Source organism: Botrytis byssoidea (assembly GCF_014898295.1).
Source record: "Botrytis byssoidea strain MUCL 94 chromosome Unknown BBYS_021, whole genome shotgun sequence".
Taxonomy (NCBI): domain Eukaryota; kingdom Fungi; phylum Ascomycota; class Leotiomycetes; order Helotiales; family Sclerotiniaceae; genus Botrytis; species Botrytis byssoidea.
In genome coordinates this window covers 36,317-59,567 of record NW_024065862.1, presented here as the reverse complement: position 1 = coordinate 59,567, position 23,251 = coordinate 36,317, and the positions used below count along the sequence as shown (strand labels likewise).

Sequence of the window (23,251 nt, the reverse complement as noted above, 5' to 3'; positions counted from 1 at the left end):
ATCTCCCCTTTCACGACTCGTTTCACTTTACACATCCCAGCTCTGTTTATGCTATTCTCCAATCTTGTTGCCTTGCCCAACCTTTCCTTGTTGAATGGATATTATACCAAACACTTGCTCGGTTAGTGCTCTTTAAGATAAATGACAGGCCAGACTCTAGCAAATTACCGAACTAAAATAGCCTCGAATCCACATATTGTTCTCCTAGAATCCTAGACCAACAATGTAAGGAAGGAAGATGTATGAGCTACATCAAAATTAAAATAGGAAATTTATTCAAAATAAAACAAATGCCTGATCTTGATATGTCTTCATTTCAAAACTCTGGAGCAACATCGATTGGTAAGATTGATTGTTTGTAACTTTACAAGAAACAACATTCAGTAGAATCAAATATACAAGTAGTTTAGATAATCTAGATATCGTCTCTTTCTCTTCTCCCCTATCAAGGCACATAAGTACCTAGGTACCTGGTAGTCACACACACACACACACACACATACACAACAAAAAACCGATATCGATGCATTTAAAATTTCTCTGATTCCCGCACACCTATGTATATATGGAGAAGACCCTATCTAACATATTTAAACGTGCCTATGTAAGTGAGTAAGGCCTCTACGACCCCACGCAAAGCGGATATTGCATTACAAAAAGAAGAGAGAGAATCCCATCTTCTGCAATCCGCACTGCTGTTTTTTCTTTTCCTAGTAAATTTCTATCTACATGCCTACCCACAAACCCCGAGTGAAACCCAAGAAACCATTTTTTGATCTATCTTCCAGTGTCTTTGCGACCACATCTTATAGCCCCTTAATCCATAGGTGCGTGAGTGAACAAAAAGCTCACACTCTCTCCATTATGCGTCCTCCTGATTGCCTCGGCCAACGTCGCGCTGATATCCATAACTCTCAATCTTCCACAAGTCTCCTCCTTTCCTCTCAGAGGAACTGTGTTTGTAACAACGACTCTGCTCAATTTACTCTTGTTTAATGTTTCGATTGCTGCTCCGCTCAAAATTCCGTGAGTTACGATAGCGACGACTTCCTTGGCACCGTGTTCCATGACAGTTTCAGCGGCTTTGACGAGGGTGCCGCAGGTATCGGCCATGTCGTCTACGAGAATGGCAATTTTGTCTACAACGTCACCGACAAGGACCATACGGGATACTTCGTTAGGACGAGCGCGCTCTTTGTGAATAAGGGCAAAGCCAAGGTCAAGACGGTCGGCGATGGAGGTTGCTCTAAGGATTTCGTTAGTTATTTTGCTCCTCGTTTTGAAAAAACTTGCTCCGTCCTATTCAGATCCTGCGCCTTGCAGATATACTGGTACTCTTTCGGATAACATGAGGAGAATTGGCTCACCTCTTAGCACCGCCCGCATCCGGACTAACAACCACACACTTGCTAACCTCCAAGTTTTCTCTGATCCATCTCAAAGTACTTGGTTCCGCATACAAATTATCGACCGGAACATTGAAGAAACCTTGAATTTGACTTGCATGTAAATCCATAGTAATAACATGATTGCAGCCAGCCGTTTGCAACATGTTTGCAATAAGTTTCGCAGAAATAGGAGCGCGGGATTTATCTTTCTTATCTTGACGTGCGTAGGGGAAGTTCGGGATGACAGCTGTAATGCGACGTGCTGAGGCAGTTTTACAAGCATTGATCATGATGAGAAGTTCCATGAGCCCATCATTGATATCGCCGGGTGCGGTGGATTGGAGGATGAAGACTAGAGAGTGAGGTTTAGAAGTTTGACTTCGGGTATGCGATGGAATGAGGGGCCAGGAGAACTAACCATCTTCATCTCTGACACTCTCTCCTACTGTGACGCTGGTCTCTTGATTTGAGTAGTTCAAGCTCATAGTCTTTGCAAGCTCAATGCCCAATCTGCGAAATGCATTTCGTTAGCATCTTCTTTCACATCTCCATCCTTAAGATTGGCACTCGAATAGCTCATCTCTCGTCAATATTTCAAACCCCCATTCACAGATCCAAGCGCTCGTCATTCCACCACCCTGAAGCAAATATATTTCATCCCGTATCACCAAAACAACCCGCTCATCCCGAAGAATGAAAGCAAGAAATAAAAATAAACCCACCTATCAGCAACCAACTTTGCCAACTGAGGATGACTGTTACCCGTGAGTAACTTGATTGAATTTGTCGCCATTTTATCTTCTTTTCCTTTCTTTTTCTTCTCTGTTTCTTTTTCCCTCTATATTTCGTTCGTATCGTTGATCAACTCGCAGTCGCAGCTATAGACAAGTCTCCTCTCAGATGCGCAATCGTAATTATAGTCGCAAATGCAGTAGGTAGCGCACGTTTCCTTTCGCCTCGTCCTATTCGTTGTCCGTTCGTTCGCAGATTCCGTGTAAGGTTTACAGTTTTCTTGTACCTGCACAATAATCTCTAATGCAACTAAGTTTTCTCGAGTATATGTTTGTTCTGAATGTATCAGAATCAATTTCAACGTCCTATTGGATCCCTCCTTCTAATATGCGCAAGTTCGTCCTGTCGGTCGTATACAGAAATTCAATCAGCTCTTGTGATTGAGAATATTCTTGACGTTACTCTGTGTTGTGTGGTAGTCAAATGTCTGAAATATGAACTATGAAGAAAAAGGAAGCCGTAGAGTAAGAAATGAATGAACCCTTTGACATTGACATTTGAGAGAAATAATTTTTGCGGGGTTTCGAAAAAGATAACGTCCGTGCCGAATGATCGGCTTTTTCCGTTTTCTAGCCCTGTGGTAACCAACCACGCGGCCAATCAAAACTCCACAACATCATATTATGAGATTACCTATGTATGATATGACAGAGGGGCTCTCGTTACTACTCGTAGCTAATCACGTTATTCTATTCTCATATTTCTAGACCAAACACGGTCAACATATTCGAATTCATCAATCTATGATAATTCCGTATGCTAACTAACTACTAAAAGCTATCTACTTTTTACATTTGCCATTTTTCCCCTCTGGAAATTTGTGTCTGATGGGTTATCTATCTAATCATCCTCCCCTGGGAAATCATCTTTTAAACGACCTGCACTTCGCTTTGAAAGAATCCTTCCCCGAAGATCTCAAACCAAATATAACCATTCATCCTCATCCATCACCTTATCTGTCTAGCTAATATCGCATAGTTTCATATCCTCCAACCCATAAAAAAGCAAACCCGTCCTCCGTAAAACCATCACTTTGGTTATAGAAGACCACCTTGTCCTCATAAATATCGCCAAAAGAAGAAAGCTTGACGCCGCCAAATGCTGATCATAAGCCTGCCATGCATGATATCATAATTAGGAAAAAGATGTTCGACCTTGCAATTGATGTTTATGCAAAACCGAAATATTCACTGCCTGCTGTAATGGCAGTAAGAACTTGAGCGCGAAGGGTCTCATAACTTTCATATTCTGGAAGATCGAGTTCTAGAGGTTGAGTTAGCATATGACTAGATATATGATTTGAGAGTGTAACTTACGGTTGAAACAAGTATGAGAAGATGGAAGTCTTTCTTTGTTGCCATAGTCTCGGTGAATATTGAATCGACTAAAACCATTCATACCCTCCAGCTCCTTGAAACCATTAAGGGGTACTTTGCTGGTTCCCGTGACGAATTGCAACAACTTGGCTCGCTCTTCTTTGTCGAATGAGCGAATGGCACGCCAGAACCACTGAATTTGTGGAGAAGATGCCGAGTAATTGTGGTATTCAGTGTTACTCTTCCAGTCATCAACATCAATTTCAGGTAGTCCAGAAATGAGCAACTCTAATTCCTGCTCATTGAAAATCGAAACCAGTTCAGCTGGGATAATATCGTGGAAGCCCTTTAAGAATTCATCAAGCTGTGCTTTGACAGATCCTGTAAGTTTCCATTCGACCATCAATCGAACATACTCGTGCTTGTTCTCCTCTGTCACTGGAACATTGCGTCCGTCTTCAATAAAGTCAATGGTCTCCACAACGCCAAATTTGTCGTTATCGACGGAGAAGGTTTCGGTAATGATGTCCGTGATATCATTCTCAAGCATCCATATGAGTGACTTATAATAGTCTGGATCCAAAGATTCCATGTCCTTGACGGAAACAGCCTTGCCTAAGATGCGCTTGTAAACTGCTCTGCTGAAATGGCAATCAAGAACACGACCTTCGTATAATGCCTTTCCGATGATACGACCGATGAATTTGAAGAACATTAGATGCTCCTCGTTGATACTACTCAATTGATTTGGATGGAAAGTAGTACGGTCAGAAGACACGGGGATGAAAAGAGCATAGCCAGGGTCGAACATTTGCCTAGAGAGAACTTGGAACCATTCACGAGTAACTCCGCCTGCATCAACACCCTCTTCTCCGTGGAAACGAATGCTTAACTTGCCATACTTCATTTGATCAGGAGTCTGGAAGTATAGAGATTTGAAAGAGTCGTGGAATACCTGCTCTCGACGGACAGACAATTGTAGTGGAGGAACTGCACGAGAACCTTGACTTCGGCTGTGAATGCTGCGGCTGAAGTAGTTACGCTTGTTATCAAATTCGAGAACCTTAGGATTCTTTACCAATAGAGAGAATGTGCCAGACATGAGCTTTGGAGTATGTCGGACTAGGTCATTCAGAATCTTTCGATGCTCTTCAGTAAACGTGAAGAACAAGTTCTCCATTCGAGACTCTGGAACGGGACTAGCAAGAACCATTTCCTTATTCTTTGCACTTCGATTGAGTGGTGTGTCTTTCAAGGTAGTGTTCTTGCAAACAACCATAAGGGATTCGATCAAAGGTAAAAGAATAGTGGCGACACTAAGCATGTGATCTTGTTGCCTAATTGTACTGAGACAAGCACTTAATTTCTCCCACATTGGGCCAAAGGTGGAGTTCTCGTAGAGGCTAGACACAAGATCCTGCTTTTCGACAATCTCAGAGGAAAACTCTGCTTCACTGGCTGCATCATCTTTCTTTTCACGCTTAGGATCAAACAAGTGATCTAGCGCAGTGAGAACACGTAGAAGTTTGTGCTGGTCGGACGCCGGTGGTGAGAACTTGGCTAATGCGACGCCCTGAATTTCAGTTCCGGTTCTAGCTTTTTGGATCTGAGGAAGAAGGTCCTCGAGATCTACTAATATGACTTCTCCCAATGCTCGAGCCTTGGCGATAAGTTCCTTTCCGAAAATGGCCTTCGCGCCAGGAATCGTTGAAAGATTCTTAATGGTTGATAATGTCTCGCGGAAGGTCTTTGAGTTGCACTCACAGCAGAAGATATTGGTAACCAGGCGAAGATTGTGTTCTGGAACAACAGGAGGAGTGAAAACATGGACTTTTTTCTGTTCATGCTTAGAAGCATCCTCGGGCTTCGAAGAGTCAGTATCTGGGACGACGGAGGCCTCGCCGGCATCAGCGCTAGTAGGAATGACGAGTGTCGGAAGTACTGGAGCAGATGTCGAGCCAGCGGAAGTGTTTTCTACAGGAGCAGTCGCATCTGGTGCTACCGGTGGTTGTTCAGTAGACTCACTCTCACCTACGGTAACGTTGTCAGGATTGGGTGCATCGGCGGAACCAGTAGCTTCGGCTGTCTCGGCTGCAGTTGCGCTCGCTTTGGCCTTTTCTGCTTCTTCGATAGCCTCTTTTTGCTTTCGTTCTAGCGCAATGAGAGGGCTAGTGATAAGATTAAGTAAGAGTGAAAGTTGTTCCATAATGGTTGCACTCTCCATAATCAAATCACGATCTAGAAGACTGAGCAAAGAGTTAAGAGCGTATCTTGGGGCTTTGCTATCCTTTCCTTTTCCTTTCCGACTGAGACTTCGCTTGAGTCCACCAGATGGCTCGTGCTCGGTCAAGAAGAACGATGCGACATGCAAATTGGTTTGAGCAAGATAGACCAAAGCTGTCAAGCATTGTTGGACTACCATGAGTGGCGATGCCTCAGAATTCGTCTGGGCGAGCGAGCCGAGACCAGTAAGTGTTCGTCGAAGAGTTTGTGTTGGAGTCTTAGGATCCTTTTCTCTTGGTTGCTTGGCTCTGACGGACAGATAGGAAAAGCTTCGCTCGATTGCGGTCATGTCAGCACTACCATCCTGAAGGATATGAAGAAGGGTGCTAATGAGCTCGGCACGGTTGTGCTTGTTCAATGCTACATTTTGCAAAACTGAGTTGAGCGTGCTTCGGAAACTGCTGTGTTGAAAAATAAACATCAACCGCAAAAGTGTTGCGATACCTTGTTTGTCCAACATTTGAACGATCGCCCGACGAGCTCTTGGTTGCTGGGGAGCCCCTCGACTTTCTTCACCAGGAGCTGGACGTCGAATGACGCCTACAGGTGCTCTTCCAGGGTGGCCAGCATGATCTGGCTGACCTCTGCGTAATTGACGTGCTTGGGCAGCGAGGTCCGGAGGCAAAGATGCCATGAAATCTTCATCACCTTCCATCAGAACTTCTTGTCTAAGAGCTGGTGGGAAGGTTGCAAGAATACTTGGAAGATCCATGTCTCCATTTGGTGGAGCTCCGCCTGCTGCTGCAGCAGCCTCTCGTCGTTCGTTACGTTCACGACGTCGGCGTTCTTGTGCTTCTTGCTGCATGATTTCCTCTCGAATGTCATCTGGGAGGGCATCAAGGAATTCCTGTTCAATGTCGGTTGGCTGTGAACCTGTCGCAGTGGCTTGTTGACGTCGCTCGGCAACAGCAGCCATGATGACTTCCTCGCGGATATCCTCTGGAAGCTCTGCAAGGAACTCTGCGTCGATGCCCAGGTCTGTGATATCATATGGCGTGTTTCGAATCATGGTCATTACTCGAGGACGATCAGCAGCTGGAACCTCTGTTTCTTGTGCTTCTGCATTGGTAGCTCCTGGAATTTCACTCTGGACACCCTCCATGGCATCAGTTGCGTTGGCGTTATCCGCCTCGACAGGCTCTTCAATGGATTCATCGGCCTGGGCACTTTGAGCAGCCGCCATCTCAGCTGCAGCTCTTTCAGCAGCCTCTTTTTCCTCGGCCTCTTTCTTCTCTCTGGCTGCCTTCTCCTCTGCCTCCTTTGCTTCCCTAGCCAGCTTTTCTGCTTCTAATCGCTTTTTCTTTTCTTCTTCTAATACGCGGATTCGTTCCAGTTCGGCTGCCTTGAGAACTTTGTCAGCTTCAATGGCAGGAGGTACGAGCGCTGCCATGATTTCATTCTTAAGCTCTTGAGCGTTCTCAACATTGCTTGGTCCAAAAAGTAGCTTAGACTCTTCTGACCATCTTGCAGCTGTACATTGAGTAGAGAAAGATGTAGCGCTTCCAGGCTCGCTGGTATCGCGGTGGTTGTCATTACGAGGACGGCGTGTTCCAAACATTGCCTCGAGTTCTCTAGGCAACTGACCAGGACCAGCGGTAATATGAAACTGTAAAGCTTGTCCATTACGAGCGATTGATCCTGGGATACGTAAGGATCTGATCATGTCAAGGATTTGTTCGGGGCTATCACCGAAAGCACGTCCGCCAAGAACGCTACTCATGTCTATTAAGCTGCCGCCGGGTCCCGGTGCTTGAATCCAGCTGCCGATTTGAGGTCCTCGATGGCCAGGTCTGCTTGAAGCGCTTGGGCCATTACGTTGGAGTAGAGGATTTGTGCCGTCATCTATGGAATATGGGGGTGGAGCGCCGGATCTATGTGCTCGGTAACGGAAATCTGGTACTACAAGTCTATCAGTCCTATTTTGTCTTTGAAGGCCATCCTCGATTGCCGCCAGGTCCGAGACGGCTTGTCTTTCTGCGAGAAAACTGCTCATAAGTTCTGATTCTAAGAGTTGTAACCTACCACCAAGTGGATCGCGCGAACCTCCGGGAAGGAATGGGAAAGGACTGGGGAATGCATGGCGATGTCGGCCTTGATGTCCACGGTGGCTGATGACCATTGGAGGCTCAACATCTCCTTCCCAACCAAAGACAGGACCAGGGCCATCCGCTTGATTTATTAGTCGGACCATAGAACTTGGTCTGATATTAGACTGACCTGGGTATGCGTGCTCAAAAAGCATCTCTTCATCCATATCATCCTCGTCGTCTTCATCTTCTGTGACAAGTTAGTAAATCTTCATAGGCGGATCTTTCAATGCCGATGACGCTACTTTGAAGCTTACCTTCTTCTTCGATTTCTTCCATGTATTCACCCAAAGGTTCTTCCTCATCATCTTCCGGATCACCAACGCCTTCTTCTTCCAGACGTTGAAGCATTTCAACGGCATCTTCTTCATCACCAGCGCCGGCAAGCACACGAACAAGGTTGCCGATGGGGCCCATGTCACCCATGGAATGAGAATGGACGTGTGCGTCGTCGTTGTCTCCTCCTGCTCCTTCGTAGCCTTCTTCGAAATCTTCCTCGTCGTCTTCCTGCATGTCCTCATCGTTTTCGCTCTCCCAGTCATCAATATCTTCGTCTTCCGCAAGCTCTTGGACATTTCCGGCTTCATCGAGAATTTCGATACGAGCATCATCTTCCTCCATACCGTCAGAACCATGCTCGTCATCTTCATCGTCATCTTCGCTATCATCGTCATCGTCGTCGTCATCGTCGTCTTCATCCTCGTCTTCCATAATGACTTCGACATCGACACCATGATCGCCAGAAAGACCTTCGATAGGACCCATGCCATCTTCATCATCATCTTCATCGCTGACATTCTCCTCGTCGTCTTGCTCCATTTCCTCTTCATATTCCATACCATCATCGTATTCACCTTCGTACATGTCCTCGTCATCTATAATGATTAGCCTTTGTATATTCAGTTGGATGATTGTTTACACTTACCATCTTCGGAATCAGATGATGTATCGCCCTCTTCCCCTTGCTCAAACATACCCAAAGTCGAGTTCCGGAATAGATCAGGGGTCTCTTCTCGGTCGTCCTCGAGATCCGACACTGAAGTGGCAGACTCAATATCGTCATCGTCAGCTTGTCCTGGAGGTGAAGATATAAGTGCATTTTCACTAAGATAGATAGCGTGATGAGTGAGCTGCTTTAGGGGCCGCAGGATGTATTTGACAGCTCGCTTGGCGCCAGGGAAGTTGAGATCAATGTCTGCTACCGAAGCAGTCAAGGCTGCAATATATCCTTTCTCGTACATAATACGTTTGAGTTGCATCTGGGATCTCTTGCTGACAGAAGTATCTGCAGTTCCTAAATTCTCCTTTCCCGTCATAATATGCATCATGAGATCGGCAAGTGAGAGCATTCTGGCATATTTAATCTCGAGAGGTTCGGTGGAAGCGCTTGCGTCTTTGTAAGCCTTGAGAATATTCTCTAGGACAAAACGTCGAACGAACAAGAGATCAGGCTCATCCTCTCCATCACTTTGCTCTCGTAGCTTATCAAGGATTTGTTCTCCAGTCTTGTTCAATAGAGCAGTGATAACAGAGTCGGCCCAATGCGATGTGGTTAGCTTCTTACGAATAGTGGTGGTTTCGGGGTAATCCAGTGTTCCAATGGGCAAAAGATCAGAAAGAAGATAGTGAAGCACACTGGATCGAGGCTTAGAAGGTGTCATTGCTTGAGGAGGCGCGCTACGCTTGAAGTTAATGAACTCGATCTTAGTTCTATTGTAAGCAGCCAGAAGTTCTGTGAGACATTGCAGCAGAAAGCATCTGTAAATGTAGATGGGATGCTCCTCGCCTTTGAATTCCTGTTTTGCGGAATCCTGGGTAGATTGCCCATCTTTGGGTACAGGTGAGTCAGGTACGGATGGTGCACCAACCATGGCGACGTCTCCATGTTCAGGCGAAGTAGACTTGTCGGCATGACTAGTGGTTGGACGATCTTTGTCTTCCACATCTTTATAATTCAGGAGCTCACATAGTAGGAAGTGAATGACACCATCTGGATTCTCGACTACGGGTGTTTTATACTCTGGAGACACTGCCTTTGCAACATCCGGCATATCAGTATCAATAACCTCAGTAGATGGTTTAAGATCCTGAAGTGTAAGGTCTTCTGTGGCTTGTACGGTTGGCTGGACGGCATCTTCAGAAACCTTGGCAGTGGATGGACTTTCACTTGGAGGATCACCCTTGAGAACTAACGATGGTGCCCGAGCTGTCGGTTCAGACGATGGGAAAGGCCATCCTGTAAATTTGACCATCTCGTTAGTTACTTGAACAAATAGTGCCGGGGCACGATTGGCAAGATGTTGCAATCCTCTCAGGTATAATTGAAGGTCAACTGGGGATCGCTGTGGTCGAACATTGTGATCGAAGAATGCCTTGATATCCGACCGCATGATCTGTTTGATGGTCTCGTCGTCCTCAACTATATGTCTGAGGATGAGCAAAAGAGGGCTGTGAATACGAGTTGAACTGGCCCCTGCAAGCTGCTTTGCCATAACAAACAATCGCTGGATGTTTTTCTTCTCACCCATGCCTTGCGCAACTGAGCGGGTACGTGTCAATATGACAAGGATTCGAAGTACAGCAAGTGCGAGGGATTCCTGTCTTCCAATTCGTGGAAGAATATCCAGGATAGACTCTAAAAGTTGAGTTCTTTCTTCATCGGATACTGCGAGCTCTACATGCTCAAGGACAGGCGCCACAACCTTTTCATTTTCATCTTTTGGTGGTGTCCACTTAGCCTTTCTTGGCTTGGCGTCTTCGCTCAAAAGCATTTCAACAATTAGAAGAATCTGTGCGATCCAAGGTGATGGTTCCTCAGCGGAATGCGAAGGAGATAACTTGACGAAACTGAGCAAAGTAGGGAGATTTTCCTTGAGCTCTCCCAGTGCAGCAGCGTAAAATTGTTTTTCACGCAACATTAACGCCAAGAGATGAGCATATGCAGCAATCTTATTACCCTCTGTGCGGACATCCTCAGCACCTGCGAATGACATTAGAGCAACAACAAGTGTTTCGGCGACAACCTTCCTCAGTCCGGAGTGATCTGGAGATTTGTTGACTACGGTAGTAATCAAGTCAGATATTTCAAAGGTAACATCGCCATGAGCGTTGATGACATCTAAGCACTTGTCAATCAAATCATCTCGAATAAGCTTTCGTTCATCATTCAAGTCATCAACAGTGACTTGCTTGAAAGGCGGCTCTTCGACCTTGATAGATTGCGTAGGCTTCACCGCAGAACTTTCACGAGGCGCGCTTGATCCGGCACCGTTCTCATAGCCAGGGGCGAGTTGGTTCATCATGCGATTAAAGCCCTGAGGTGTGAGAGGATCGTTTGCTGGCTCAGGGGCGCCTACTTGACCGGATGTCGGAGCTGCAGCTACTGTTTGAAGTGAGTTAATGATCGCTGTTACATCCGTTTGGGTAGGATCAACGGCAATGGGTTGCTCATTTGGACTTGCTGTTCCAGTGGATCCACTTGAAGGTCTAGAGTTACCAACAGGCTCGGGAGCAACCTCGATATCATCGTCAGGAATCGGACAGCGCCCGCGAGTTCTTTCTCTCTTGTGTTCCTTACAGTAGTCAGTTGAATTGGTAAGATTATTGAAGCAGCGATACAGGGCTTCCTTGGCTAAGTCTTCGTCATAGCCTTGTTCTTTGAGCGTGGTCACACTGTCAGAATTAATCTTAAAGGCCTTTCGGAGAGATTTTGGCTGTCGAGCCGATTGATTTTCAGTGGTTCTCTTGATAGCTCCAGTTTCACCCTCAGTTGAGGCAATAGTACGAATAACTTCTATGAGTTTCTCTGATATTTGGCTCGGGGCCTTTTCAATCAAATCAGATTCCCACAAGCCTCGAATAGTAGGAAGAATTGCCATGCGAAGCTCTACCACGAACTGACCGGGTGTGAAAGAGTCAGATCGGGAACGATCGCGATCTCGTTCACTGCGAGGTATCATAGCCACAGTTTGCGGAACTTCTATGATATGCTTGGAATTGACAAGAATTGCATACAAGGAAAGAACCTGTTTGGCACCAACGGTCGCCAAATTAAACTTCACGGTCTTTTCCGATGTCTTGTTATCCGCTTGTTGCTCGCTTGAGTTGTTATTGCCAGCACGGATTTCAGAAGTAAAAGCTTCTAGAATGCGATTCAGGGTAGTAAATCCAGAACGCTCCTTGAAAGCTTGCAAGACAATACTAATGGTTTGGATCTGACGATCTGCATGACGTGAGGCTAGATTGCATTATTAGTCATGATCACGTTTGGGGGAAGAATTAGAAAATGGTACTTACAGTCGACTAACATATCTTTCAATACATGTAACAATCCGATCCAATAAGAGTGGTTGCCGATATTATTGTCATCACCTGGACGTGCCAGTTGTTTGAGCACAGACTCAGCCAAAGCTTCGGCGATAGTGGTATGATTTTGTCTGTAGTATGGATCAGGATTCCTCCTACTAAGAAGGACCTTGCCAACGTTCTGGAAAAATGCACCAATGACTCGAGGCATTCTACCAAGGAGGTAGCGCAACGTGCCAAAGTTCCGGAATTGAGCAGAATTGTTCAGGGCTGCGAGGCTCTGAAGTTCTGAAGCGTTCTGAGTTGATTGACTCGCTGGCTTCCCGGGTGTACTATCCGAAGTGGAATTTGCATTCGCAAGCTCTGCTTGCAACGCAACAGGCAAGGCCGTAACATCAACGGACGGAGATGAAGAGTTAGGTTCGACAGCTGATGTTGCAACGTTTGCAGCAGGCGGAGATGGTTCGGCACTAGCGACATTTTCTGGGATCATGTCACTGATTCCATTATCCCTGATTCGTGCCGCTGGTATTTGTTGCCAGCTCTGTGGAACAAGTCTCTGTAACAAGATTTCTTCCTTGAGAGAAGCGCCTAGAATTGGGCCAAGAGTTTGAATCAAACGGTTGTAGTGATCAGCGAAATTCATAGAGTTGAAGCCGGATGGGGTATTCCTGTGACTGTATGGAGATCCCTGTATGGAAGCGGTTAAATTGGCTACTAAAGAATGAACATTGACAAAAGCTTTCGCGAAAGCAGTGCCTTGAGCCAATATCTTTTCGTCGGCATGTTCACGACTTTGACTGTCCACAAATGGAGCAAAGAAGGATGTGCTGAGATCATGTTTGGCAAAAGGCTCAAGAACAACTGCGGCAGCCTGAGCTCGCTTCAAAAGAGATGGAATTACGAGATATGGTTTCTGCTCGGCGAGAAGAGCAATGACGTTCTGCAGATTTCGCGAAGAAATTCCGTCTCCAAAATTTGCTGGCAGGCTTTGAGATTCGGCGAGATCAAGCACATACTCAATTCCACCTCTAGCACAAAATTCGCTGCGAACCGATGAGTTGTTTAACACCGTAGCAAGGAAAGAAGCGACAGAAGTAATGTATGGTGTCATGGAGATGTCGGGTTCTTTGCTTGATACTGGAGTGGACGCAGTGTCATCGGCATCGCGCATCTCAACATCACTGCCACTATCGACAGCTTTGCCCTTTCCTTTCGCATCTGAGGGGCTGCTTGAAGCGGCGCCTAGTGCAATGACATTACCGGCGGAATCGTGTTCCCACAATTTAGCGCCAGCTCTATCTTTCTCTGCCTTGATCTTGCATAAATATCCAACTCGGACGACCATAACAAGGATGGCATTGATGATCTCGCCCTTGAGGGTTGGGTGGTGACGTGCCAACTCATCAAAATTGGCGCCTAAACTAGATGGTAACTCTCCGTTGGACTCCATGCATTTGACATGCTCAGGGCTCTCGAATATCTCGAAGAATGAGCGCAGAGCATGAGAGGCTCGAAACATCTTCATGCCAGTGTTATTCAAACAAAGCGCACTAAATGCTTGAGGGATGATATTGATGGTCTCTTGGGTTGGCATGATGCCGCGGGCAAGAGGGCCATCTCGGGGAGCTTGAAGCATCGCTAGCGTTGGCGGTTGCGTGGTAGTGAGATCAAAAAGAGGTCCATCATCATCATCGTCATCGTCGTCGTCGTAATCTTCCTCTTCATCATCAGATGATGCGACATCCCCATCAGGTCCTTCGAGAGGGATGTGTACGGCACTAAGCCGCCGCCTCCTCACCTCTTTTTCTTCCTTGGATTCCTTGGGTGGTGGTAACACAAGTGGACTACCGGTGACCGCCTCGAGAAATCCCTTGCTCAAACCAGCCTCTGCAATGATTGCAAAACTCGTGGGTTCATTATTGATAAAACCATTCAGAATGCCAACGGCGTTAGTCCAGACAATAGAACCAAAGCAGCGGCCGTTTCCAATGATTTGACGCAAGCTACCCAGCAGTTGTGAAGAATCGATGAGGTTGCGCAAGATACGATCAAAGTTGCCTCCGTAACTGTTCGCAGATGACATCATGTGATGAATGAATTTGAATAGCCATTTCAAGATTTGTTGTTGATAGAAAGGGACTTCATAATCAGTAGATGGTGAGCGATGTTCGACTGGCATTACATTGCCGGATTCTGCAATGTTTGAGGCAACTGTTGTCTCGTGAACAATCAGATCAGAAACTCGATCAAGGCCATTTGCATTGACTAATATCTGAAAGGCTTCACGAGCACTATAAACTACATTGTCCAGAAATGACAAAGTTTTCGGTTGATAACGCTGGGCCACAGTGGTGCGAAGTCCAAGAATTTCAATCATGATAGGTATCAAGCCAGCTGTGACAAGACCCTCTGCAGTGCGGGGATATTGGCAGAGACTGGTCATGAGTGAGAATAAAGCATTTCGCCACTGATCCTTTTCTGTCAATTTATCACCGAGATCTTCCACAGCCATCTCTGCCACAGCTTTACGGATGACATACAACATTACTCCGTGATTTATGGTAGTGTTCAAAGCTTTGCAGACATCTTGAAATTTCGACGAAATACCCGCGATAGCCTCGAGCGTTGAAAATGCCAGTGTTTGCATATATGTAGAGACAGCAATGTCACCTTCGGCCGGTGGGTGCACCAAATCAGCAACTTGATAGATGAATTGTAAACGCTTTGGCTCGTCGCTATCTTGTTTCATGATATTCTCGAGGAAGACTGGTTCGGCGTAGACATTAGCCATGTTTGCAACAGCAAGCATTCTAATCACGAGAGCCTGTTGTCGAGTCTCCAATGAAGAGATGAGAGCTTTTGCAATTCGAATCTTTGTAAAAAGCTCATATTGCAGATCTTGGGGAAGGTCCAAACTATACTCCTCCATCAAAGAATAGATATCTGTGGATCTGAGCTTTGCTGAAGAAATCTCTATGACTTTAGCATTCTGTCGTTGAGAGTCATCCGCAGGCATTGTTGGAGTACGTGCCAATACTGGGGATGTTTCTTCAGTTGTCGACGATCTATTCGCGCGTTGAGCGTTCGGGCCAAGGTTAGATGATCTGCGAACAGGTGTCGGAGTAACGGGCGGTTGTCCAGAAGGGACAGGAACAGTCTCGACTGGCTTCAAGGCATTATTGGCCGGCTCGGATTCAGTCTTGGCTTTAGGATAATAAGTCATTCTGACATCGCCCCATTCATCCCAGCTTGCTTGCGATTGAGGTGAAGCAGTATTGACTGAACTCCTACGAGGACTCTTTGTGTTTGTACTGACCCCCGATCCGCCTTTGTAAATGGAAACAAGATCATTTGCATAGACAACAGTTGTTGAATTCTTAGGGCTTACTGGAAGGTTGAAATAGGCCTTGTCCTTCTCCTTGCCTTTGGCTCCAGGCGTTGTGGGATTGGGTGTTGTTGGGTGTCCCGAGCTTGGAGAACTAGTGGTAGTCTTGCTGAAAGGCAGTGCCAGCTGAAGAACTCTGTTGAGATCGATATTGTAATGCTCAGCCAAAAGATGCTTAGTACTCCTAGCAGATCCAACACGCTTCATAGCAGAGTTGTATCTCTGCGCTAATTGGGACGTAACAAGAAGAGTATTCTCGAGTAATGACAAAGAAGTAGTATTGAGCAAGCTCCCCAGATGTGGGCTGCTGGAATAAATACTGCGATTGCCACAATTTTCCAGAAGCATCTTTGAAAACTTCAAGATCGCTTCGATCAATTGCCTATCTCCATCTTCTCCATAGCCCAACTCCAACAGGTCATAGGTCATCGTATCATCCGCTGCTGCTCCTACATTCGACTTCAGCATCTCACAACCGAAGTCCACCTTTTGAGGACCATCAGCTAATTTATATGTTGTGCAAAATCTTTCGAGTATCACATCGAAGCGATTCAAGAGAGAAATCCAATGATAAAGGTCGCCACGGGGAAAAGGCCATCTTGTAGGAAATTCTGCGAGATGTTGTGGGAGGAGGGGCAGAGATATGGAGCATGCGGTTTTTCCGAATTCGCTGACGAAGGGAGACTAAACATATAGGGTCAGCTTAACTATGCATGTTGATCAAAGGAAAAAAAGGCACTTACTAAGGTTTCAACATGCTTGGGCTGTATTGTCTTAATTATTCTAACCATGATGACGGCGGGCGCGGCAAAACCGCAGGTAAATGAAAACGACCCCCTCCACTACCTCTACAGGTATTGTATTTCTTGACGACTCAAAAAAGAAGTGTGGCAATATATGGCCAGGCCAACTGTAGGTAGATGGGCGTTTGATGCGTTTGCGCCGTGAGAGTAACTTGACTTTTGAGGCAACTATGTACAGTCGCGCGAAATGTGCGAAATGAGTAAGTTAAACAAGGCTAGTTACCTGCTCGCAGATAAACTTTTCGTACGAAGTGCGAATAAGAAAATAAAGTTGAAAGTGTACAAGGTCGGGTTGATTCCTTATGTAGTGCGAGGTACTTGGTGAAGAAATTGGAGATATCGAAAGAGTGATGGTATTGAAAGGTACGGTGCAGGCGCCTTTCAATACTTTGCCGTATCGATAAATGGAGATTTTCCCGATTTGATGACGTTGGGTGGGAAACACCAGACTGTTAATGAAACATGTATTAAGTAGGTAGGTAGTAGTAAAGAAAGTCTCTTCGAGTTGTCGAATTCTTGAAAATCCAGAGAATTCTAAAGAACGAAGGATTTAATTATTATGGTGGTGGTGGTGGTGGTGGTGGTGGGGTCGAGGTGACGGGGGGATTGTGTTATGGATTTGAGTTTGATCTGGGTTGGAAAGGAAGTTGGAGAGGTGAAGGGGATTAATTTTTGATGAAGCTCTTCCTCATTGAAGCTCTTTTTGACAACGCCGCTTTTACTATCCAAGTTACTAAGCTCTAGTTTTTTCTCAAGGCTGAATATTCACTACGTACGAAGTAGGACATACGATACCATCCATACCTATAGTTGCTTACCTAATGAACCACAACTACGTCAGTCTTGTTAAAATCTTATTAAACTGGAATGGATTGATTCGATTCGATTGATTGATGTGTGGAATTCCTTTCTGGTTGGTTGGATGTTTCGTTTGTCCAATGCCATATCACCTGATTATACCTTATATACACAGTCTGAAAAGTTCGAATAACGTTAACTATAAGTTAGTTAAAAAGATACAAATTAATTGATTTATGAATGAAGTCTTCTATAAATCCTAATAATCTAATAAATATTGACTAAACTATATGCCGATTGACATAACATGAAGTGAATTCGAATCCTAGGCATCTTGTGGGCATGTTTATTATTAATCGATTCCCTCTTTGCTTGTCATCTCCTCGTATCATTCTTCACAAGACTTCAAAAAGCTTCATGTTGGTTGGTAGCCTTGTCTGAAGCCTCGAAACAACTCAATCAGCCTTGTTTGACAAGGCTTCCAGAAGGTCTCACTCGCTTTGGGACCAAGAACAGAACAGGGAACATGAACCAGGTAGGTAGATAGGTATGCTTATGGAGTAGAGATTTGCAAAACTCATTAGACTTTGATATACCAGCATTCAATGGATGAACTACCATGCAGCTTTTGTACTTGGTGCTTTTGGTGCTCTAGTTAACATATCCCCGCGACAATGATAATCTCATCTATTCTGCCTCCACGGCAGTGGCCCTCGGAGAGCCAGCGGAGCGTCATTCAATCATTACAAGTAGGTAGGTATGCGGGTACTCAGATACTCAGATACTCAGATACTCAGACACTCTCGATATAACAACTGGGATTCAAAAATCAACATCACTTAGGATCTTTAACAAGGATCAAAGAGCTATAATTGGAGGTAGTATGACTCTTTTTTTGTTCAGCTAGACATTCTCAGAAGTGTCGTTAGTCCTGTTACTACTGTACGTAACTTTCTGGAAAAAAGAATTTACATGTACTAGTATTCAGATTTCATATATACCATACCATACCATACCAGTATTCATTTTAACAGTAGCTAGCAATGACGCTCCGCTGGCCCTCTGGGAGCCACTGCCGTGGAGGCTTTACTCGCTTTGCTCGATCGATGATATCCATATACCGGTACCTAGGTGGAATTGATAGGTGTATTGTAATTTTACGAATGGTCATGAATGAGCGGTCGACTACTCCTCCGTATGCATAATCCCGCTCCACTCAACGAATCGGAACAATATAAATTAATCAGAGAGGTTGGATAAAGGGATCCCTAGCGAATCGATCAGGTCATTATCCATACCAAAGTGAAGTTCTCTCGTTCTCTACCATTTCAATTGGATGCTAGCGAACTGTTATGTTTAGCCGCCTTATAAGTTTTTGAACAAAAATATTCTGAAACATATAAAAATATGTTACTACTACCTGGGTAACACTATTAAGACTGTAATAACACTATGCAACTAGAAAGAGGAAAAGAGGAAATGTTTCAAGTTTCATAATCCAAATTTTAATAAAACAAAGCTAAATTATCGATTAAGAAACTTCCCCTTTAGAAAAGATCGAACGAATGAAGCTATCAAATCAATTCATTATCCTCTTCGAGGCTTTGATACTATTACCTACCAGTCTACTACTGTTAAAGCTAGAGACCAAATAAGCTAGATTAACCCCTGAAGATGTCGTTATGTGGCTAAAGTTACATGGTTATATCCACCAGATCTTGGGAGAAATGTTGAGTTATGTACCAATTGGGTGTAGTCGCCTCCATTCTTCACCCCCTCCCCCTGTGGGAATATTCATACCGGTAGTCTACTCCGTCTGTATGTATGTATGTATGTATGTATGTATGTATGTATGCATGTAAGAAGTCAGTTCTGAGTGACTTCTAAATTCTAGGAGTGAGGCATGAGAAAGAAGATGTGTATGTGACTTCAAATCCTGCCATCTTCTAACATTTATATCATATCATGGGATACTAATGTACGAATCGGGAGATAGGTGAGGAGGTATCTAGCTTTGATATCAAGTTCAGGACTCCACCAATCTATCTACCAGGTACCTAGGTAGGTATTCATACATTCCTACATTCCTACATTCCTATATCCCCAAAAGAGTATCGAGGATATCGAGAACCTCCTTCCCCCCCCATGTGCATTTGACTTCCTTTAAACGCTCTTTCCCCCCTTCCCTCCCACTTAGCGACAGAGGAAAATAATTCTCCGAGGCGCGATCGAATCTTGTATCACCGGTACTTTGGTACTTTACATGAACATATCAGACGAAAGGAACAGAGGATTCTCACTCACACTCACACTCACACTCACACATCCACCCAAGACCTCCTTGACTTTGGGGATGGAAAATCATATGAATCATTAAGATAGACATGACTTATGTGATTCAAGTCAAAATTACTTTTTACATCTGTTTCTTTTGGACCCCTTGAAATTACATAAAAAAAGAACTCCACAATTCATGCTGGGTACAACAAATCCACCGGTCCCTCTTCGATATTGTACACGAGCCTCTTCCTAAGTTCCTATGCATTGATTGATTGATTGATTGCTTGAATGCTCTTACACATATTGAGTTCATCTCCCAAAAATACAAAGCGGCCGCATTTGGTTTCCACATACCTACTCACTACCTCTAACTTCACCTACCTACCTACCTACCTACTTAATATACCTTCTTGTCATCTTTGATGGCATTCAATAAAGTACCTTCCTATTAAAACCACCTCAACCAGACCAGTCATTACTACCCACCTCACATTACGAGAAACCTCCATCCTCGCCATACATTCTTCTCTTATATTAATGAAAAGATGGCGGATCACGAACATCAAAAACATATTTCCGATTCTGAAGAAGATTCCATAATGGAAGAGAAAGAAGAAAGAGAGGAGAAAATAGAGAAAGAGGAGATAGAGGAGAAAGAGGAGGGACTTGATCAGAGTTCTGATCATGAAAGTGTTCGTTTATATTCTTTATCTACTTTCAATCCCCTATTCGGCCAGTCCTCCAGAGTTGCACAACAGCTCTACCTGCTTCAGACTGCAACCATCCAATTTACTAACTCGAACCTTTCTGGTAGGACACCTTCGAGGATGCCAATGACGTTGAAGACATTGCCGATACTCTTACCTCCCCAGTTGAAAGGACCAGATCTTTAACGAAACGAAGATCATCATCTATTAAGAGCAATACACAAGATAGCAGTACCGATATCCCATCGGTCCCAACAGTACCACTTCCAGACACACATGGCGAAACGAATGACGAACAAATAGAATCCGATAATCCACTACCTAAATCTCCCCTTTTAACATCTCATCGCATGTCCGCTACATCCCTCCATAATGTGAATCTCGAAGACGGTGATGATTTTGGATCGCCCCCACCGCCTCCTCCCGTTTCGAAAGGTAATTAGGCCTGCCGAATATTTAACAATGTGGCAGAGCACTACTGATACACAAGATTTTAGTAGCACCAGATGAGACAAGACCTGATCAACCACCCGAATTACCTCCAAAGCCCAATACCATAACTCCAATGCAGGGCCTCTCTGGAGCCCTTCCAGATGTACCATTCTCACCGCCCCCTCCTCCCCCTCCTCCTCCCGCTCCTGCCAACCTCCCTGCGCCAACACCTGTCACCAGAAAATTAACCAGTCCATTCTCGTGGCTGTCGAGAAATACCTCGGCTCCCAAAGAGAACGTCAAGTCACCGCCATTACCTCCATCTCAGGCAACTGAGCGTAGACATACCGCTTCTTCGATAGCAACCATTAGCAGTAATTCCGAAATGATGTTAGGCAAATTGGAGGAGGGTAATGACACAGACGCCGCGAATGGAGTTAGACGACCTGCGAGGAATAGTTTGAGGGACAGATTTAAGCTTGTAAGAATGCGAGAAGAGGCCGGCATAACGGAGTTGCCTGAAGAAAAGGACGAGGCAGGCAATACAGCATTTGAGGGTCTCATCAGGCAAGGTACAAGTCTTGGTCTGGGATTTGCCGCCTCACACGACGAAAAAGACCCTTCCCCCTTGTCTCCTGGTCCGCCTACGAGTCCTAATCCAGTCAGTGTCAACCCCGCACTAGCCCCCGGTACGGCATCTGGAGTTTCTGCAGGCCCTTCTGCAATGGGTGATCCAGAAGCACCGGTCGATTGGGATTTATGGCAAAATGTTGTCTGGGAAGGGCCAGCTGCAGTAGCAAGAACCAGTGCAGAAGAACTAAATCACGCTATTGCAACTGGTATACCGCATGCTATTAGGGGAGTGGTATGGCAAGTATTGGCGGAGAGTAAGAATGAAGAGCTCGAGGTTGTCTATCGAAACTTGGTCAATCGAGGTACAGACAAGGACAAGGACAGGATGAGTACGTCTAGCGGGGCACAAAGCAACGGATCAATAAAAGAGACTGTGGTTTCATCAGCATCATCAATACATTCCGAGAAATCTACTCCCGCTACGACAATCACCAATGGAATGAGATCCCCCTCTCCCCCTAGTGAGAAGGATGTAGCCGTGTCTTTGGCTGAAAAGAAAAGGAAAGCCAAGGAGGATGCGGCGGCACTGACAAAACTCGAGAGAGCCATAAAGCGGGACTTGGGTGCTCGAACAAGTTATTCGAAATTCGCTGCAAGTGCTGGATTGCAAGATGGATTATTCGGTTTATGCAAGGCATATGCTCTTTATGATGAAGGTGTTGGCTACGCACAAGGCATGAATTTCTTAGTTATGCCTTTGCTCTTTAACGTAAGATACGAAACCCCTAATCTCTAAATATTCCCTAACATTCAATAGATGCCCGAAGAAGAAGCATTCTGTCTATTAGTACGACTTATGAATCAGTATCACCTTCGAGATCTCTTTATTCAGGATATGCCAGGTTTACATAAACATCTTTATCAGTTTGAGAGATTATTGGAAGACTTTGAACCAGCATTATATTGCCATCTCCATCGACGTCAAGTCACACCTCACCTGTATGCCACACAATGGTTTCTAACTCTTTTCGCCTATCGATTTCCATTACAACTTGTGCTTCGAATTTACGATCTCATTTTAAGCGAGGGTCTCGAGGCTATTCTCAAATTTGGAATTGTACTCATGCAAAAGAATGCAGCTCATCTACTCACCCTCAATGATATGGCTGCATTAACTACATTCCTGAAGGATCGACTCTTCGATGTTTACATTGATGCTTCTCCTTCAGCAGGATCAATTCTGGAATCTGGTTTCTTTGGAAATTCAGGAGCAAGTATCGATAAGGAAGTTTACCGAGCGGATCATATGATTCAAGACGCTTGTGCCGTCAAAATCACTCCTAAGATGCTGGAAACTTACGCACTAGAGTGGGAGGAGAAGACCAAGATAGAAAAGGATCGGGAAGCAGAATTAGAACACCTAAAATCAACAAATATCTCTCTCACACACAAAGTTCGACGATTAGAGGAAAGAGTCGAATCTCACGATACGGAACACGCAGCTTTGGCGACCGAATTGGTTCGAACTAAAGTCGAAAATCAAGAGATTCATGAAGAAGCCGAAGCTCTTAAAGAACAAGTTAAAGAACTGAAAAATGTAATTGATAAGCTACCGGACGAAATTGAAGCGAAACTACAGAGTGAGATGGATAGATTGATGAAGAGAAATCAAGAAGTTCATGAAGAAAATCAAAAATTGGAGGATGAAATGAATGAAATGGAACAAAACTTGGTGGAAACAAAAATGAAATATGCCGAGGTAAGTTATTGCCCCTTGTGATGATTGATGGATGAAGTACTAACAAGGAAATAGATGAATGCGGCTCATGAAGCTCTAACTCGTAAATGGACGGATTTGAGGAAAGCTTTGGGCGATTAATATCGTTATTGAGAGATATCCTAAATTATTACGACTTGTACAGTTCTTCTCAGTTGATACCGATACCTTTGAATTATTTTTGGGGTGAGGGGCGTAAATGCCTATATTGGGGAAAGAAAGAACAATGCTCTCTCTCTCATTTGGAAGCTTGCTGGATTTCTTGCTAGATGGAGTGGAGTGGATTGGGAATAAATCAGATTATACAAGTGTACTGCTGCAT

At 44.8% G+C, this 23,251-nt stretch overlaps 3 protein-coding genes across 3 annotated transcripts; 1 reads left to right on the top strand and 2 right to left on the bottom strand.

Moving 5' to 3' along the window:
- Positions 1-517: 517 nt before the first annotated feature.
- Positions 518-2,672, bottom strand: EAE97_009186 (uncharacterized protein). The gene is made up of 4 exons (XM_038879701.1): positions 2,111-2,672; positions 1,807-1,898; positions 1,368-1,740; positions 518-1,246 (listed from the first exon to the last, which is right to left on the bottom strand). The coding sequence occupies exons 1-4, from the start codon at positions 2,179-2,181 to the stop codon at positions 817-819; spliced, it is 966 nt and encodes a 321-aa protein (XP_038729257.1). The 5' UTR covers positions 2,182-2,672; the 3' UTR covers positions 518-816.
- A 676-nt stretch (positions 2,673-3,348) lies between these two features.
- EAE97_009185 (uncharacterized protein) lies at positions 3,349-16,350 on the bottom strand (the record flags this gene model as incomplete). Its single annotated transcript, XM_038879700.1, has 7 exons — positions 3,349-3,443; positions 3,497-7,948; positions 7,997-8,056; positions 8,124-8,741; positions 8,792-12,103; positions 12,163-16,243; positions 16,303-16,350. The coding sequence occupies 7 exons, from the start codon at positions 16,348-16,350 to the stop codon at positions 3,349-3,351; spliced, it is 12,666 nt and encodes a 4,221-aa protein (XP_038729256.1).
- Positions 16,351-19,985: 3,635 nt separating this feature from the next.
- On the top strand, positions 19,986-23,031 carry EAE97_009184 (uncharacterized protein; the record flags this gene model as incomplete). Its single annotated transcript, XM_038879699.1, has 5 exons — positions 19,986-20,132; positions 20,255-20,582; positions 20,645-21,921; positions 21,970-22,911; positions 22,966-23,031. The coding sequence occupies 5 exons, from the start codon at positions 19,986-19,988 to the stop codon at positions 23,029-23,031; spliced, it is 2,760 nt and encodes a 919-aa protein (XP_038729255.1).
- Between the last annotated feature and the right edge of the window lie 220 nt (positions 23,032-23,251).

Coding starts and splice junctions, on each gene's coding strand:
- EAE97_009186 (XM_038879701.1), bottom strand. CDS start 2,181: ATGGCGACAAATTCAATCAAGTTACTCACGGGTAACAGTCATCCTCAG. Junction 1,899..2,110: donor GCAAAGTTGGTTGCTGATAG/GTGGGTTTATTT, acceptor TGCATTTCGCAG/ATTGGGCATTGAGCTTGCAA. Junction 1,741..1,806: donor GAGTGTCAGAGATGAAGATG/GTTAGTTCTCCT, acceptor CTCACTCTCTAG/TCTTCATCCTCCAATCCACC.